We start from the raw sequence: 18,041 nt of genomic DNA on the forward strand, positions 1-18,041 counted from the left end.
GACACTACAAAAAAAGAAAATTACAGGTCAATATCGATGAATATAGATTCTAAAATCCTCCACAGAATATTAGCAAACTGAATCCAAAAATATATTAAAAGGATTGTATATGATGATCAATTTGGATTTATTCCAGGGACACAAAGATTGTTCAGTATTTGCAAATCAATTAATGTGATATACCACATTAACAAAAGGAAGGATAAAAACCAACTGATCATCTCAATAGATGCAGAAAAACCATTTGACAAAATTCATTATCCATTCATTATAAAATTCTCACCAAAGTGGGTATAGAGGGAACATATCTCAACATAATAAAGGCTATTTATGACAAATCCACAGCTAACATCATATTCAGCAGTAAAAGTTGAAAGCCTTTCTTCTAACTCAGGAACAAGACAGGGATGCCCACTCTTTGCCCCTTCTATTTAACATAGTATTGGAAGTTCTAGCCACAGCAGTCAGACAAGGAAGATAAATAGGTATGCAAATGTGAAGGGAAGAAGTAAAACTGTCATTATTTGCAGATCCATGATACTATATATAGAAAATCCTAATGTCTCCACCAAAAAACTATTAGCACTAATAAATGAATTCTGTAAAATTGCAGAATAGAAGATTAATATACAGAAATATGTTTCCTTTACATACACTAATAATGAACTATCAGAAAGGTAAAGTAAAAAAAAAAAATCCCCATTAAAATCACGCCAAAAAGAATACAATACCTAGGAATAAACTTAAAGGTGAAAGACCTATACTCTGAAAACTATGAAGCAATGATAAAGGAAATTGATAAAAAAAATGGAAGGATATCCTGTGCTCTTGGATTGGAAGAATTAATATTGTTAAAATGGCCATACTACCCAAAGCAATCTCCAGATTAAATGCAATCCCTATCAAAATACTCATGACATTTTTCACAGAACTAGAACAAATAAGCCTAACATTCATATAGAACCACAGAAGGCCCCAAATTGCCAAAACAATCTGGAGGAAAAAGAACAAATCTGGAGGTGTCAAGCGCCCAGACTTCAGACTATACTACAAAGCTGCAGTAATCAAAACAGCATGGTACCGGCACAAAAACATACACATAGATTAATGGAACACAATAGAGATCCCAGAAGTAAACCCATGAACCTTTGGTCAATTAATCTACAACAAAGGAGGCAAGAATATACAATGGAAGAAGGCAATCTCTTTAGTAAGTTGTGCTGGGAAAACTGGACAGCTACATGTAAAAGAATGAGATTAGAACATTTCCTCACACCATATACAAAAATAAACTCAATGGACTAAATATCTAAATGTAAGACCTGAAGCCATAAAACTCATTGAAGAGAACATAGGCAGAACACTCTTTGACATAAATTGTAGCAATATTTTTTTGGATCTGTCTCCTAAGGCAAAAGAAGTAAACAGATGGGACCTAATTAAACTTAAAAACTTTTGCACAGCTAAGGAACCGTGGACAAAACGAAAAGACAACCTGTGAATGAGAGAAAATATTTGCAAACGATATGACCAACACAGGGTTAATATCCAAAATATATAAACAGCTCATACAACTCAATATAAAAAAACAGTCCAATCCAAAAATGGGCAGAAGACCTGAATAGACATTTTTCCAAAGAAGACATACACATGGCCAACAGGCACATGAAAAAATGCTCAACATCACTAATTATTAGAGAATTTCAAATCAGAACTACAGTGGGGTACCACCTCACACTGGTCAGAATGGCCATCATCAAAAAGTCAACAAATAATAAATGCTAGAGAGAGTGTGGAGAAAAGGGAGCCCTCCTTACCCTGTTGGTGTGAATGTAAATTGGTGCATCCAATATGGAAAACATTATGGAGGTTCCTCAGAAAACTGAAAATAGAACTGCCATATGACCCAGCAATTCCACTACTATGTACATATCCAAAGAAAATGAAAACACTAATTTGAAGAGATACGTGCACCCCAGCATTCATAGCAGCATTATTTACAATAGCCAAGATATGGAAGCAACTTAAGCGACCAACAGATGAATGGATAAAGAAGATACACACACACACACACACACACACACACACACACACACACACACACACACACACACACAATGGAATATTACTCAGCCATTAAAAAGAATGAAATTTGCAACAGTGTGGATGGACCTCGAGAATATTATGCTTAGTGAAAAAATCAGAGAAAGACAAATACTCTATCACTTACATGTGGAACCTAAAAAATAAACAGTGTATGTAGCAAAACAGTAACAGACTCACAGTATAGAAAACTAACTAGTGGTTCCCAGTGGGGAGAGGGAAGGGGGGGCCAAGATAGGGGTATGGGATTCAGAGGTACAAACTACTGTGTATAAATTGGATAAGCAACAATGATACATAGCACAGGGAATTATTGCCTTTATCTTGTAATACCTTTTCCTGGAGTATAATCTGTAAAAATAACTGAATCACTGTGCTGTACACCTGAAACTAATACAGTATTGTAAATCACCTATACGTCAAAGAAAATGAATGAGTGATTAGACATTGTTTAAGAATTGGGATTCTTTCAAATAGCTGGTTCCTCTCCTGATCTTCCTGTGTACAGATCAGTACAGTGTATGTACTAAGAGCAAGACTGCAGCCAGAATGTGTGAATTCAAACTCAGTTTCATCACTTAGTCTCGTCTTCCTCATCTATAAAATGGAAACAATAATTGTTCCTGTCCCAAAGGATTATTATGAGGGTTAAATGAATTAATATGTGTAAAGTCCTCAGAATTGGGCCTGACTCAAAACGGAAAATCCTATTATGAACATACACTGTTAACAATAATAACAGCTGTTATGCCCATAAATGGCAGTTTCCGGGAACCAGTTGCTGAAGCCAAAACTGTATGATGAGGAAAATTAATACTCAGCTAAAATTATTTGAGCATTCTTATGTAGCTGGCACTGTGCTAGACCTTTTACATGCATTTCTTTTTTTATTTCTCAAGATAGTAAGGCAGGTATGATGGTTGTACCCACTTCACTGTTAAGAAAAATAAGGCATTGAATCAAAGTAATCTTGTTTCAAAACCTTCCAAACCCTGTGGATTTGTACTCTGTATTCTCTGCACCCCTTTCCTTCTGTTCTAACCCAGCCACTCCTCAGATGAGGGCCTGAGAGTCCTCTGAGAATTCTAAGTCACTAATGCAGGAAATAAAGTAGATTGGATATGAAGATTGGATGCTAAAGTGATTTCTCAAACTGGGGAGAGGAACCACTCTCTGGGGAGAGTTTGTTTAAGGACCGCATAGTAGTAGCCTCATCAGTAGCATGCAGCCTGTTAACTGTCAGCTCTGCAGCCTCGTCTGCAGAATTGACCATAATGCTTTTCCCATCTCCATTGACTGCTTTTTTTTACATCTCTGTCTTTCTTCAGAATTTCCAGATGATGTTAATCCTGTTACCAAAGAAAGAGGTGGACCCAGGGGCCCAGAACCTACCCGATATGGAGATTGGGAACGAAAAGGACGCTGTATTGATTTTTAAGCCACATATTCGTTAACTTCAGTATCTTTTTCTGATTGTGTACATCTGAATTAACTTATTTTTGATTATTTTCTTTCTGTATATCCTTTAAGTCATCTAATTTCTATAATATGTTTAAAAATATATTTGATAGCTTTGGAAGAAAATATGCTGTTATAAATCAGGAAAGAGGAAATATTAGCACATTAATTTTAATTTAAATGTATTAGGATATTTAAGTGATGATTAGAGCTGCAAACTTTTATTTCATCATGTTTCAGTTTAAGTTAATCAGTTGCTTATAAGATACAAATGTAAGTAAAACAACGTTTTTTTTAAATGATTTCATTGCCATGTGCTAGGTAATAGTGACTTTATAAATGTGAGTTAAGTAATGCATTATAGTTCGGTAAGGCCACAGTAACAGCAGAAAATCTTTAACTCTGGAGCCAGATCACTTGGGTTCAGATCCCAGCTCCACTACTTACTAGCTTATGTGACCTTGGGTAAGTTATTTAACTTCTCTGTGCTTCAGTATCCTTATGTGTAAATTGGAGATAATCCTAGTTCCACCTCGTAGGACAGTTGAGAAGATTAAATGAGTGAATACATGTACACCACCTGGAGCAGTGCACACTAGAAGAGCTGAAAGCAGTTGCCTCTGGAGGCGAGTTGGGTGGACAGGGACTGCGGTTTCTCATTAGACGCTTTTTCTCTCTTAAAATAAATGAATATGTTAGGTACTATTTTAAGAATTTATACAAGTTCATTGGGGAAATTTAGAAAACAGTATAAAGAAGAAAACAAGAATGGTCTATAAAACCTCTACACCTGCTTACCCTTTGACGTATTGTCCTTCAGTAATCTAAGTAAGTATACATGTTTTGTATACTGTTATCCTAAGAATTTCGTAGTGAAAATGATGTTTCACTATTTGAATCTTCACTTTCTTAATCACAAGTGATGTTAAACACTCTTCTCTATGTTTATCAGCCTTTTGTGTCTTCTGTTAATTGCTTTTTCTTATCTTTTGCTCATTTTCTGTTGGATGTTGGTCTTTTGTTATCAATTTATATGAGACTTTTGCTTTTCACTTGTGCTTATTTATGTTGAAATTTTTCTTATTTTTGTGGCGTCAGTTTTTTTATCTTTGTGTAACTTGGTCTCTGTGACCTTAATGTACTAATATCCCTTCACAAGTTCCTTGGTGGTTCCTGTCCATGATGAAGTCTTAAGTTCTGTGTCCTTCCTGTTCTGACCCTTTACATCTGTTCAGGCCCCTCCTTCCCAGTCAAGCCCCACTACTCACAGCCTCTTAGACGTGTGGGTAGATAAACATGCCTTCTGCCTGAAATGCCCTCTTCTTTACTGTCTGCCTAGAAAACACGTATCAAGCTATACCTCACTTCCTTGACTATCTTTTCTGTGTCATTTCCACATTCAACTATTACAGACATACTAACTTGTTTTAGAATTAATTTTCAATTCTGCATCCTCCATCAGTCCGTGGGCTTCCCTATCTGTCTTATATTCCTGACTTATTTCATTCAGTTTTGTACCCCCAATTGCAGCATGGTGCTGAGCATTTAATAAACACTCAGCAAACGTAGGCTCCGTTGTGAATCATCCAGCAGAACTCCACAATGGCCCCCGAGATTCCCTCTCCCTGGTGTGCATGTGAATATGATGAGATAGTCATTCCCTTGATTAAGCTACATTATATGGCAACGATGATGGAATAGTCATTCTGGGGCTCCAGTTACCTGTGTAAGAATCCACTGTAGCCAACTGGAGGAAGGTTCTCCTGCTGGATTTGAAGAAGTAAGATGCTCTGTTGTGAAAGTGCCATGGACTAGCTCCTGAAGGCAGCTTTCAGGAGCTGAAAGCTCCCCTGCTGACAGCCAACAAGAAAACAAGAACCTCGGTCTTCTTGCAGCCACAAGCCTCTGAAGTCTGCAAACCACATGAATGGGATTGGAAGCGGATTCTGAGCCTCAGATGAGATCCCAGCTCCAGCCGACACCTTGATTTCAGCCTGGTGAGGCCCTGAACAGAGGACCCAACTACCCAGTACCCAGACTCCGGACCCAAGGAAGCTGTGAACAATGTTTGTTGCTTTAAGCCACTGGGTTTGCAGTAATGTGCAGCAACAGGAACCTGTTACAGTATTCGAGCTGCTATTACTAGGGCATTGGCCTTGAATCTCAGGAGCAGTGACTAGGCTGGTTTAAGACCTGCAGTTTGATGAACTGGATCCTTGTCTTCATTATTTGTACACAAAATTCCTCTCAGACCTGCTTTGCCAAACCGTTGCCCTGTCTTTCTTAGTAGAAACGAAGCCCTACTACCTTGCAGGCATTCTTCCCAGTGCCACCTCCCTAGTGATCAACAACTAAGTTGAGTTCCTGCTCGCAGGTTCCCTCTTGCCATGTTCTGTCTGCACATGATACCACTCCTGCTACTTTATGGCGAGTCTCTTTCCCTGTGGGACCGCATGTGTGTGAACTACACCTATTACTGTGACATTTTTGTGTGCAGTGTCAAGCCTGCTGGACTGACCTTCCTTCAACACCTGCAGCCTGGTCTCATTCAGTGCCCAGAAGCTGGGATTGTTTCCTTCTCACAATGTCCCCTGTAATAAGTTTCCTGGCCCGGTATTCTAGAATTGGGCCAGCTGGGTCCCTCAGGCGAGATAAAATAATCCTAAATCAACCTTAAACTGCTATAAGAATGCCCCAAATTCTTTTAGGAATTTATTTATAAAAGAGTAATGCATTTTTCTTTAAACCACCCAAAATACTAAAAGATTTGGAATCTTCTGAGGTTTCTAATGTTTTTTTCTTGGGGGGGGGGGGGTTGTTTGTTTGTTTGTTTTTTCGGTAGGCGCGCGGGCCTCTCACTGTTGTGGCCTCTCCCGTTGCGGAGCACAGGCTCCGGACGCGCAGGCTTAGCGGCCATGGCTCACGGGCCCAGCCGCTCCGCGGCATGTGGGATCTTCCTGGACCGGGGTACGAACCCGTGTCCCCTGCATCGGCAGGCGGACTCTCAACCGCTGCGCCACCAGGGAAGCCCGGTTTCTAATGTTGATAAGAGACAAGTAGCAAAAAGTTCCCCTTGGGTTGCAGGGGCATGGGATTAGAAAAGGTAGGCAGCGGTTAAGGAAGACGAAGTGGGGCAGGTCTAGCCAGGGTGCAGCCCAAGGGGAGACAGGAGGGCTGGGAGGCTTTAACCCAGAAACAAGCTTGGTCACAAAACGTCTGAGACCGGTCCTGGTTTTAGCGTAATTTTTATAAGGATGTAAGCTGAGCCACAGGCATGGCCCTCATGTCCTGCACATGAACCAAGAACTTCAGGCTACGTAAGGCTGACCCCACGTACTTTTAGAACCATTAAATTCACTTAAACTGCCCACATTATTTACATTTAATCTTTATTGAGGAAATCTAAAGAGAATTACTAGAAATGGGGATCGGCTTCAGCAAGTGCCAAAATAACAGAACAAAACTCATTACCACGTTCAGATACTTTGCAAAATTTATACGAGTAATTAAAATGTAAAAGGCAAGAAGAGTTTCAGACAAGAATAACGTTGACATTTTCAGACGCGCTGCCGAAGCGAAGCTCCTCACCTGGCACCGAGCAGGCTGGCTTGCATGATCAGCAGTGAGGGGTGAGCTGTTGAGGACGGCCTGCCAGGGCCCCCGCCACCTGCCAGGCCCCTCCGCTGCAGGCCCGCAGGCAGGCCTTGTCTCCACTCGGGTCGGGTCACCGAAAAGATGCTTCAGCGTGAAATGTCATAGCTGTTTCAGTCATTGAAATGCGAGATAGTTCCCGCTTTTCTTCACAGTGGACATACTAGATAAATCTTTCAGGGCACACTCAGAACCAGTTCAACACCTACATATCATGGTTTAATTTAAGCCCTCTCCTGAAATTTGCTTTTCCCCGGTCTTTCCCCACTACACTCTCCGATACTCCTCACATTCGAGTCACTCCCGAAGGCCCCCACGGTCCTTACTGGTCACAGTTGAAGGTATTAAGGGGCAAGTTAGCATGTGTAGCTCATTAAAAGGTGTTAATTATTTTTAAAAATTTATTTATTTTGGGGCTGTGTTGGGTCTTTGTTGCTGCGCGCGGGCTTCTCATTGTGGTGGCTTCTCTTGTTGTGGAGCATGGACTCTAGGCACAGGGGCTGCAGTAGTTGTGGCTCGTGGGCTCTAGAGCGCAGGCTTAGTAGCTGTGGTGCATGGGCTTAGTGGCTCCGCGGCATGTGGGATCTTCCCGGACCAGGGCTCGAACACCATGTTCCTTTCATTGGCAGGTGGATTTTTAACCACTGCACCACCAGGGAAGTCTCGGTGTTACTTACTTTTCATGCATTCATTGCTACTGGGTATTAAGCAGTCCCCTGTGGAAAGTGACCAGACATGTCATCTTTGTTATTGTTGCTTAAGCTCTTATTTGGAAGTTTTCAAAATACACAAAAGTAGAAAGAATAATACAGTGTGTCCCCCATGTACCCATCGCTCAAGTTTAACAGTTATTGATATTTATCAAAAGCTATTAATTTTGTTTCATTATCCCTTTACACTTTTTCTCCCCTCTGAGATATTTTATGGCAGACAACTTCAGACTGAATGTGTAGTTTTTATATAGAGGAGTTAAGCAGGTTTCAGAGGATTTCAGAGAATGGGTCCCTGGCTGAGCAGCCAGTCTAGCTGGGGGATGACACGGGTATATCAGCGTGAAGGAGGCATGAGCCCAGGGCTAGGGTAGCAAAAAATCGATGGATGTTTTTAAATATATCTTTTCTGAGAAAGAAACAATTGATCTTGACTGCAAACCAAAAAAACGGTCTTGTTCTTTTAAGGTTTTGTTTCACCTACAGTATAGGAAGATTGTGCTTATATTCACTTCAAGATATTTATTTTAGACGTAACATACTTACAGTTACACTGGGTTTAAACATCCTGTTGTAAGCACGATGGTAGCCCATTGGCTCTCTGTTTTATAAACTGCTCTTAAAGACCATGACAATGATTTCGCAAATTTTAGAAAATACATTAAAAAGTTTCATCATCGCCTACATTCAGGAAAATCATTATTATGGGTTCAGTTCTCTTTGATTATATAGTATATTTCCATCTCTTTTCCTTTGGGAAAGTGGCAGTTAAAGTCTTTGGGGCTGTTGTGTTACTTACGGGAGGCTCTGTTTCCAAATCCTCAGCACGCGTCGTTCAGGATAGTCCCCCGTCTGCCTTTGAATGTGAATGTAACCCGGCGAATGCGTCCCTCTCGCGCGGGCGTGTCCGGCAGAGGGGGTGTGTCCAGCGCCCTGTGCGGCTCAGCCCTCGGTGCAGAGGCGTCCTCCCTGCTGTGGCTCACAGCCCGTCCGCGCCTCCGGCGCCCGCCGCCCCCTGGGGGTTAGTGAGGGCGCGGCCGGGGAGCGCCGACCCCTCCTGCATCTCGGCGTCCTTAGCCCTCCGTGGCTCGAGCCGGCCTCTCCCGCGGGCGCGGGTGACTGAGGCTGTGGTCGGGATGGCCCAGGACGGGGAGCAGCGCCACGCTGACGTCATCTGTTGCTCAGGAAAAAATCCACTGGGCTTTGTTCTCAGGTTACTGTTTCCCTTCATTGTGGTGGCCTCGGCAGTCCAGTAAGGCGAGGCCAGGATTGTGTTCTTAGGGTCTTTTTCTGCTCTTTGAGGGGGACTCAACCCGACCACCTCTGAAGGAGAGGGGAGGAGCGCGCAGGCTTTGTGTTCAGTTAGTACATTCCGGTGCCCAGCTCCAAAATGCGGCCCGGAGGAAACCCCCCGGGGGGATGCAGGGAGGATACCGGACGAAATGCCGAGCCCACCGTCTGGAAAGCTGCGTTTGTTTCCTCGGGCGGCCATAACAAGCAGCACAGACTGGCTTAAAACAATCGGATTTTTTTTTTGACCGGGGGGGAGGGGGAGGGTACGCTGGGAACACAGTAGGATTTATGCTCTCCAGTTCTGCGGGCTGGAAGCCTGAAGTCCAGGTGTCAGCAGAGCCACCCTCCCTCTGAGACGCAGGCGCGCACCCTCCCTTGCCTCTTCCCAACTGCTGCTGGCACGCCGGCAGCCTCTGCCTTCGTGGTCACCTAGCGCTCTCCTCGTGTGTCTCTGGTTTCACAAGGCCATCTTCTTGTAAGGACACCAGTCATGTTGGATTAGGGGCGCACCCTCCTCCGGTACGACCTCATCTGGACAGATGACACCTTTTTTCCAAATAAGCGCACATTCTGAGGTATCAGGGGTTAGGACGTCACCATGTCATTTTAGGGGAAACACATTTCACCCGTAAGAAGAGCACAAGGTACCAGTACCGACCTGGTGCGAAGGAGGTGCCAGCGGCCTCGGACTAGGCCCGGCGAGCCGGCGGCACGCGGACTAGCCTCGGTATCAGCCGGCTGAGGACCGGAGGCTCTGCCCGACTGCCTAGGCTGTGCGCGTCTAGAGACACTCACACAGCCCAGGACACTTGCACAACCCCACTGCATACCTCCCACGGCAGAGGACTGTGCTAGCGTTTCCGGGGGGGGGGGGACGTGGAGACGCCGCCCTCGAGCGCCGGGGAGCGGGGGGCGGTCCGGACCCTCGCACTGGACGTGCGCGTTCTCGGCGCTCCCCGGGCCGTCCCCACCTCCCGCCACTTCCTGCCACCGCCTGCTTCTCTCCAGGTGCCTCATTGTCTCACTCGCTGTCCACGGTTGCTGCTACTCTCCTTTGATTTTGCCGTTCGACTTTTATGGGTTGTGTACACATAGACAAAAAAAACAGTGTCACTTCCTGGTCAAAGGTGCCACCTCTTCCTGGTCGGCAGGCTTAGTGATAAAACATGTTGCAGTGACGGTTTTTCTTTAATACACCCTATATAAAATGTGTAGGAAAGAGCCCGCTCCCCTGCCAGACGCTATAAGCAGCAGGGGAGGGGTAGAAAAACACTCCTCAGTCAGCCCCTGGGGGTTGAGAATATGGGAGGTTGGATGTTTTTTCTTCCAGTTACATAAAATCACAGAAAAGAGATATCACCGCTCTGACTTTTCCTTAGTTGAAAAACTAATATCTGTCTGCAGTTTTTTAAATCGCATAAATAGCAACCTCCCACTCAGAGACAAACTGGAAACCTCTGTACACTGTTCTCTAATCAAAGCATCTTCACCCCAGTGGCACAGAGGGAAAAAAAAATCCAAGAAATAAGGTACATCGGGCAAACTATGAAATCATAAAAATATTATGTAAAAGCATTTTGGTTATATTTGATAATAGAACTAATTTAGCAATAAAATTGCAAAACCACTTGATTTATTGAATACTTTAAAAAAAAGTTCTCCTTTAAAACAATGAGAAGGTATGGCTGTAGGAAATTGCCCTGCACCTTCCCTTAGTAGAAATCATTAAGGCGGTTTTAACCATCTGAATGCAGGATCATTTTACAAAGAGGAAGTCTATTTTATAGTTATAAAATTTCACATAGATAAAATTTGTCTTCAGGGCTGTGCGTGTTTGTGATCCGTTGCCTGAATTACACCTGCAGCAGCCCAGGGAAAATGACTGATTCACCGACTCATTCCTCTAAAGCTTTATCAGCCATAACCTATTAAAATGTAAACGAGGCCGCTGGGAACCAGAGGACAGATTCTGTTGAACTGGGAGCAGTGCCTTGAGTCTGCCGTCGCAGGTGGACCAGCAAGGCGCAGATGGCATCTCTTAGGAATGGGACTCTGGGTCTGAGGAAGGGTGTGGGTGAAGGTAAGATGCTTATCTTGGAATCACGGCTGTTAGATCCTGACCACAGGCTGTCGATCTCGAAAGTGCTCAGAGCTGATCTCGGGTGCAGCCTTGTCAGCAGAGGTGCAGAGCCTAGTGAGAGCACGGGCTGAGGTCACCCTGCTGCTCAGAAGCTCCAGGGCCAGGACTGAGGTGTCCTCACCCCCCAGTCAGTGCTCAGAACCTCCTCCCACCCCGACCCCATTGCCGCTCTTGAAACTAACTTTCAAATGTCACTAACTTAGAAGAGCAGGTTTCCGGTTTGAATTTGTTTTATTGGAGGAGTCTATGGTAGATAATTAATGTAATATTTTCGTCCACATTTAGCCATTTCAAAGATTAACATATGGCATAGATGAAACTGACAGTCAAGCAGATACCTTCTTAACTTTAGAAATGAGTTGCTAACCTCCATTTCAAAATTCTCAGGAAACCTACTTGCTTTCTTAACTGCTTAGAGGACTTTAAAGGGAGGCCCTCAAGCACAGTGTTCTCTGCCTACCTGCCTGAGTCTGCTGTCCTGGCCTTCAGCATCTGGGTGACACTGTCAGCACTTCCGCTGCCCTTTGCAGCAGCAGCGGTGGCTGTCAGCCTGAATTCACCCCCCCCCCCGCACACCCATCACCCTCAGAAAGCCTGGGAGCGTGTGTCACTCTAACACCAGGGAGCACAGGCATCGACAGTCTAGTGGCCTAGTTACATGTCATTTCCATCTAGTTTATCAGTTACTTCTTGGTTTTAAAAGTATGGATACAAACTAAATTACATTTTGGTAATTGTTTTTTATGAAACCATCCATTTTCCTTTATTTATTTAACTGTCATTACTACTAAGCAAAACAAAAACAAAAAACGCAGTACTCGTTACATTTTGTTAGGTCAAACCAAGTTGTTAACAGGGTGAAGAGTCAGTATACAGAATATTCAGTGAAAATCACACGAAGCCACTCTAAAAAATGTCATTGCTTTTATGTGGAATCTAGAAAAATGGTACAGATGAACTTATTTGCAAAGCAGAAACAGAGACACAGATGTAGAGAACAAACTTACAGATAGCAAGCGAGGCGGGGGGCGGGGGGTAGGATGCACTGGGAGATTGGGACTGACACATATACACTACTATATATAAAATAGACAACTAATGAGACCCTACTGTACAGCACAGGGAACTCTACTCAGTGCTCTGTGGTGACCTAAATGGGAAGGATATCCAAAATAGAGGGGACATATGGATACGTAGAGCTGGTCCACTTTGTTATACAGCAGAAGCTAACACACCATTGTAAAGCAACCATACTCCAATAAAAATTTTAGAAAATGTCATCGCTGCCAAGCCACGTGTGGTTCGCATTCCTGAGAACAGGTAGCTGGTGAGAGTGGAGGACAAGCCCTCATTCACCCTGGTGATTTTGACGGTGACTGAGCAGTTGCAAACCTTTCCACTCCTCCCTTCGGCCTCTGGGCGGCCATCCCAAGGGAGGAAGGACAGGGACAGGTGAGGGTCGCGGGGTGGCCTGAGACACTGCGGTGGGGACAGCACGTTCGAGCTTCCCCACGACGGCCGCCCGTCCCGAGGTGGTGACCGTGAGGGTGGACAGACTCTCCGTGGCGCGCGCGCACGGAGGCCCTCGGCCCTCGTGCTCAACGTCCGCGGGAACCTCCACCTCGTCCGCGTCGCAGGTGCCACGCGCTGTCCCGGGCGCAGGCTGGAGGGGGCGGCACGGGTGCCGGACGGTGGGGAGCTCGCCCTGTGGCCCGGCCCGCGGCTGCCTGCCCTCCTTCCCCAGGGGCACCCCAGCTCTCATCGGAAGTCAGAACAGGACCCTGCCCGTGCATGATACACCCGAGACAGCCAAAGCCCACAAGGACCGTTAGCAGATTAAATCGTTTATATTCATACTGATGATGTTCCGGAAGCTCTCTGCCTCAGAGGCGCCTGCAAAGCAGCTGTGACTAAAGGCGAACAGGCGCGACACGTGAGTCCTCCCTCCGTTCCTGCAGCCAGGAGCCCAGGCTCATCACATCCCTGGGAGATGAGATTTCTGATCGAGGTGGACCGTCTGTCTTAAGGAAATAAGTAACCTGATGTAAAAGGATCGTAGAGCTTGGCACCTGGCTCAGAGAGGGTGAGCGTAGGAGGCACAGGATCTCGGCAGTCTCCCACCCTCCAGCGAGAGGATAAAGGGACACAACCCACCAAAGCAACCTCCCTCCACTCAGCCGTCCTTCCTCAGGGGTCCATGGCCGGGTCAGAGGGCTGACCTCTACCAGGCGGGGAAGACTTGTCCACCAGGAAGCTGCTGGCCTGTCCACATCCCAGGGGGGCTTTCAGACATTTGGCCTGGGTTCTAGTTTACGGATTTTTTCCTGTGATTGTGAAATAGCCCTTTCCAAATGAAAGATTGACATATTTATTTATCTGCAGAACTGATACGAAGAACACCTTGCTGTTTCTGCACACGGTTTGGAAACTATGCTTTCACTAGCGTTCGTGAAGATGTTTTGAAGGATCTCAAATTTGAACAGCAAATTACCAGTCCAAACCAGCACATTCATTAACTCCAAGCAGAATTAAATCTCAGTTTGTGAGAGTGGTAACATTAGCTTGAAAACAGGATACGCTAAAATTATAAAAATCAAAATAGACTGTCACTTTTACTTGGTTTGTACACATTTTCTTAAAATTACGAAAAGGAATCCATAGGATAATTCTCTCTACTAGCAATATACATATGTATGCATATGTAACGCTCTCAAGCCAGCTTGGATAGATTTTAAAACGTTGTATATATTCATATATATGTGTGCGTACGTTATATGTTATTTTCCTAAACCTGAGCAGGGAATTATTCTTAGAGAATAGGCTGGGGCAGGGAAAGAACAAGACGAGCCTGGAAAATCTACTTTTGTCAGAAAGTAAGGCTGTGTCCAAAGACTAATAAAGAGAAGAACACAGGCGCCAGCTTCAAAACAAAGGTCTCCCGCTGGCCAGATGGAAACATTTTGAGGATAAATGGTGATCCGTGTTATGCTGTGGCAAAATACACTGTTGCCTCGGAGAACTCGGAAGGCAGATGCTGTGTCTCTGGACTTGCGACTTTAGGGGAAGGGATTGGTTAATATTTGCCACATTTCACAAATTACCACAAAATGGATGGGTTCAGAGACGACTGGCTGCTTCATAAGCAGGAAGAAAAGGGAATAGACAATCCAGAAATTCAGAACTTGTAGCATTGAGAGAGGCAGCTGCTACTCAACTGCAAATAATAAAAGATGAAAATAAGAGAAGTACTAAGTTTGCAGCAAGGATTAGACCAAGGATATGGCTGTCAAACCCATGGTTTACATCTCTAGATGGATAAAATGGCACCCAGTAATTTCTTTCATTTGGAAAGAAGGGCTCAAGAAAAACAGACTGAAGAGAGTGGCTCTCTAGAACTCCCCAGTGTTAACATCGTACCACAGCGACCTTATCATATTCACTCTCTGCTATCTCTCTCTTTCCCCATAAGTGCATGCACACACACGTATCACTATTGCACTTTCTGTACCCTTTGAGAGAGTAAATTGCAGATACGATGCCTGTTATCCCTAATACTTTAGCATTAATCTATGAAAACCCACAGCTAACATCATACTCATGGTCAAAGGCTGAGTGCTTTCCCCCTAAGATCAGGAGTAAGACCAGCATGTCAGCTCTGCCCCTTCTATTCTGCATCGCCCCGGAGTTCTAGACAGGGCAACTAAGCAAGAAAAAGAGATAAAAGTCATCCAACTTGGAAAGTAAGACAGTTATCTCTGTTTGCTGATGATATGATCATGTACATGGAAAATCTGAAGGAATCTACTAAAAAACGATGAGAACTAATGAACAAGTCCAGCAAGGTTGAAGGCTACAGGATCAAAATACAAAAAACAATTGTATTTTTATGTTAGCAATGAACAAACCAAAATGACATCAAGGAAACACTTTTATTTACAATAGCATCAAAGAGAAGAGAGTACTTATGAATAAATTTTCGAAAGGAAGTGAAAACTGCTCTGAGAACTGCAAAACATTGTTGATAGAAACTAAGAAAGACGTCAACAAATGGAAAGACATCCCCATTCGTGCACTGGAAGACTTAATGCTTTCAATGTGGCAATACCCCCCAAATTGATCTATAGGTTCAATACAAACTCTCTTAAAATATCATCGGTCTTTTTTTAATAAGTTGACAAGCTGATTGCAAAATCCCAGTGGAAATGCAAGAGACCCAGACAAGCCAAAGCAACTAAAAATAAGACAAAACAAAGTCGGAGGATCCATGCTTCCTGATTTCAAAACTTACTAAAAGCTGCAGTAATCAAGACTGTGGTACTGGCATAAGGATAGACATATAGATCAAAGGGATAGAATTGAGAGTTCAGAAATAACCCTCACATGGTCAACTGATTTCTGACAATGATAGCAAGACAATTCAGTGGAGAAAGAATCATCTTTTCAAGAAATGGTGCTGGAACAACTGGATATCCACACGCGAAAGAATAAAGTTGTACCTGTTCCTTATAACGTATACAAAAAATTAACTCAAAATTGATCACAGACCTAAATGTAAGAGCTAAAACCATTAAGCTCTTAGAAGAAAGCCTAGGAGTGCATCTTCACGACCTTGGGTTAGGCAATGAATGGTTTCTTAGATATGACACCAAAAGAAAAGCTGGACTTCATCAAAATTTAAAACTTTTGTGTTTCAAAGGAAAACATCGTGAAAGTAAATGACACCCCACAGAATGGGAAAAAATATTCGGAATGCATATATCTGGCAAAGGACTTATGTCCAAAATATATAAAAAACAATTTAACTCAATAATAAAAATACAGGGAGCCCTGGTCCGGGAAGATCGCACATGCTGCGGAGCAACTCAGCCCGTGTGCCGCAACTACTGAGCCTGCGCTCTAGAGCCCGTGAGTCACGACTACTGAGCCCACGTGCCACAACTACTGAAACCCGCACGTGCTCCGCAATGAGAGCCCATGCTCCGCAACGAGAGAAGCCACCACAGTGAGAAGCCCACGTGCTGCAACAAAGAGTAGCCCCCGCTCGACGCAACTAGAGAAAGCCCACATGCAACAATGAAGACCCGACGCAGCCAAAAATAATAAATAAATCAATTAATTAATTTAAAAAAACTCACCATTAAAAAAATTTACAATAATAATAAAAATACAAATAGGCAAAGGATCTTAATGCACGTTTCTCCAAAGAACATATACAAATGACCGATGAGGATGTGGAGAGATGCTCAACATCATTGACCATTACGGAAACGCAAATCAAAACCACAGTGAGACGACACTTCACATATACTGTGATGGCTATAGTAAAAAGTAGACAATAGCAAGTGTTGGAGAGGATATGGAGAAATTGCAAACCTCATACACTGCTGTAGGAACGTAAAATGGTGGAGCTGCTTTGAAAAAATGTTCCTCAAAATAGTAAACAGTTTAGCATAATTACCGTATGACCCAGCAACTGAAATGAAAGCATGTCACACAAAAACTCTAAATAAATAGCCATAGCAGCATTCTTCATAACATAATTGTTGTATTTTAGATCTCTGCTAATTAGGCTAGCAAGCATGGCACTTTGGTGTACTCTTAACTGATTTCTAAGCAGGTAGAGCATTTCTGTGTTTATCACTTTTATTTGTTTTGTTTTGTTTTCTCCATGTCTTTTGCCCAGACTTTCATTTCATTTCTGTTGAGGTGTCTTTTTCTTATTGATCTGTATGTGAAGCAGATCTTACTAAAAAAATGAGCTGCGTTTGACATGATGGGTGGGGAGGTCTGAGATTCAGGGATCCACTTCAGTACTTGGCCCAGAGTTAATGGTGAAAAATCATGAACAAATGAGGATATCTGCTCTCACCACTTCTATTTAACAATTTAAATAGTGGGCACAACTGCCCCCCAAAGTGGGAGCAACCCAAATGTCCGATTTGATGAATGGATAGATATACTGTGGCATATACAGAAATACTGATACCTGCTACAGCGTGGATGAGCCCTGAAAACACTATCGTACAAGAAAGAAGCCAGTAACAGAAGGTCACGTTGTAGAGTTCCATTTATATGAAATGTCCAGAATAAAATCTACAGAGACAAACATCAGCGTTGAAGGCTAGAAGGGAGATTGGGGTGGTGGGGAGGCTGAGGGGTATGTGCTCTTGGGTCTCTTCTTGGGGCGATGGAAAGGTTCTAAGTTGATTCTGATGATGGTGGGACAACTCTGTGACTATACTGAACACCATTTAATTGTTTACGTTAACGGGTAAATTATATGGTCGTGGGTTTTTTAAAAATATGTGTTTATTAAAGTGAAAAAAAAATTTTAACACTGAAATGTCCAACCAATTACAGAGTTTAAGATCTGTTGGCATTTCTTTTTTATTTTTACACTGAGGGTAAAAGACTGTGTTCAAAATTACCTGGATTCATTTATTTTTTTCTCTGAAGTTATGTTTATTTGAAATACAACAAGGTTAATTTGTTTCTGTTTATATTCAATTTCAGAGTTGTATCTGCATCCTTACTGATGTAATTTTAGTTTTGAATATTTAAAACTTCTGTGTTTCCAGAATAAAAACTGTACATGTTATACCCAGAAAAGTGTTGCTCCCTCTCTTATTCTTTCAACTTTGTTCCCACCCAAGTTCCATGTATCATTATGATCAATGTCATTAGTT

At 43.3% G+C, this 18,041-nt stretch overlaps 1 protein-coding gene across 6 annotated transcripts in view; it reads left to right on the forward strand.

Annotated features, from left to right (window-relative positions):
• Nucleotides 1-18,041, forward strand: part of SDHAF4 (succinate dehydrogenase complex assembly factor 4) — a 63,399-nt gene that overhangs the window by 18,042 nt on the left and 27,316 nt on the right. Inside the window, exons 3-5 of one of the 6 annotated variants that reach the window (XR_014297627.1) lie at nucleotides 3,432-3,562; nucleotides 3,970-4,026; nucleotides 5,457-6,307. Coding sequence is in view for 2 of the 6 variants with exons in the window: in XM_082669010.1 (XP_082525136.1) it covers nucleotides 3,432-3,541 (110 nt within the window). In the remaining 4 variants the exon portion in view is untranslated. Of the gene's footprint in view, nucleotides 1-3,431; nucleotides 6,308-18,041 lie in introns of those variants that run through there. The other 5 variants (XR_014297628.1, XR_014297625.1, XR_014297626.1 and 2 more) reach the window with 5 other exon arrangements.

The sequence above is a fragment of the Grampus griseus genome, assembly GCF_964374135.1.
Source record: "Grampus griseus genome assembly, chromosome: 13".
Lineage (NCBI taxonomy): Eukaryota > Metazoa > Chordata > Mammalia > Artiodactyla > Delphinidae > Grampus > Grampus griseus.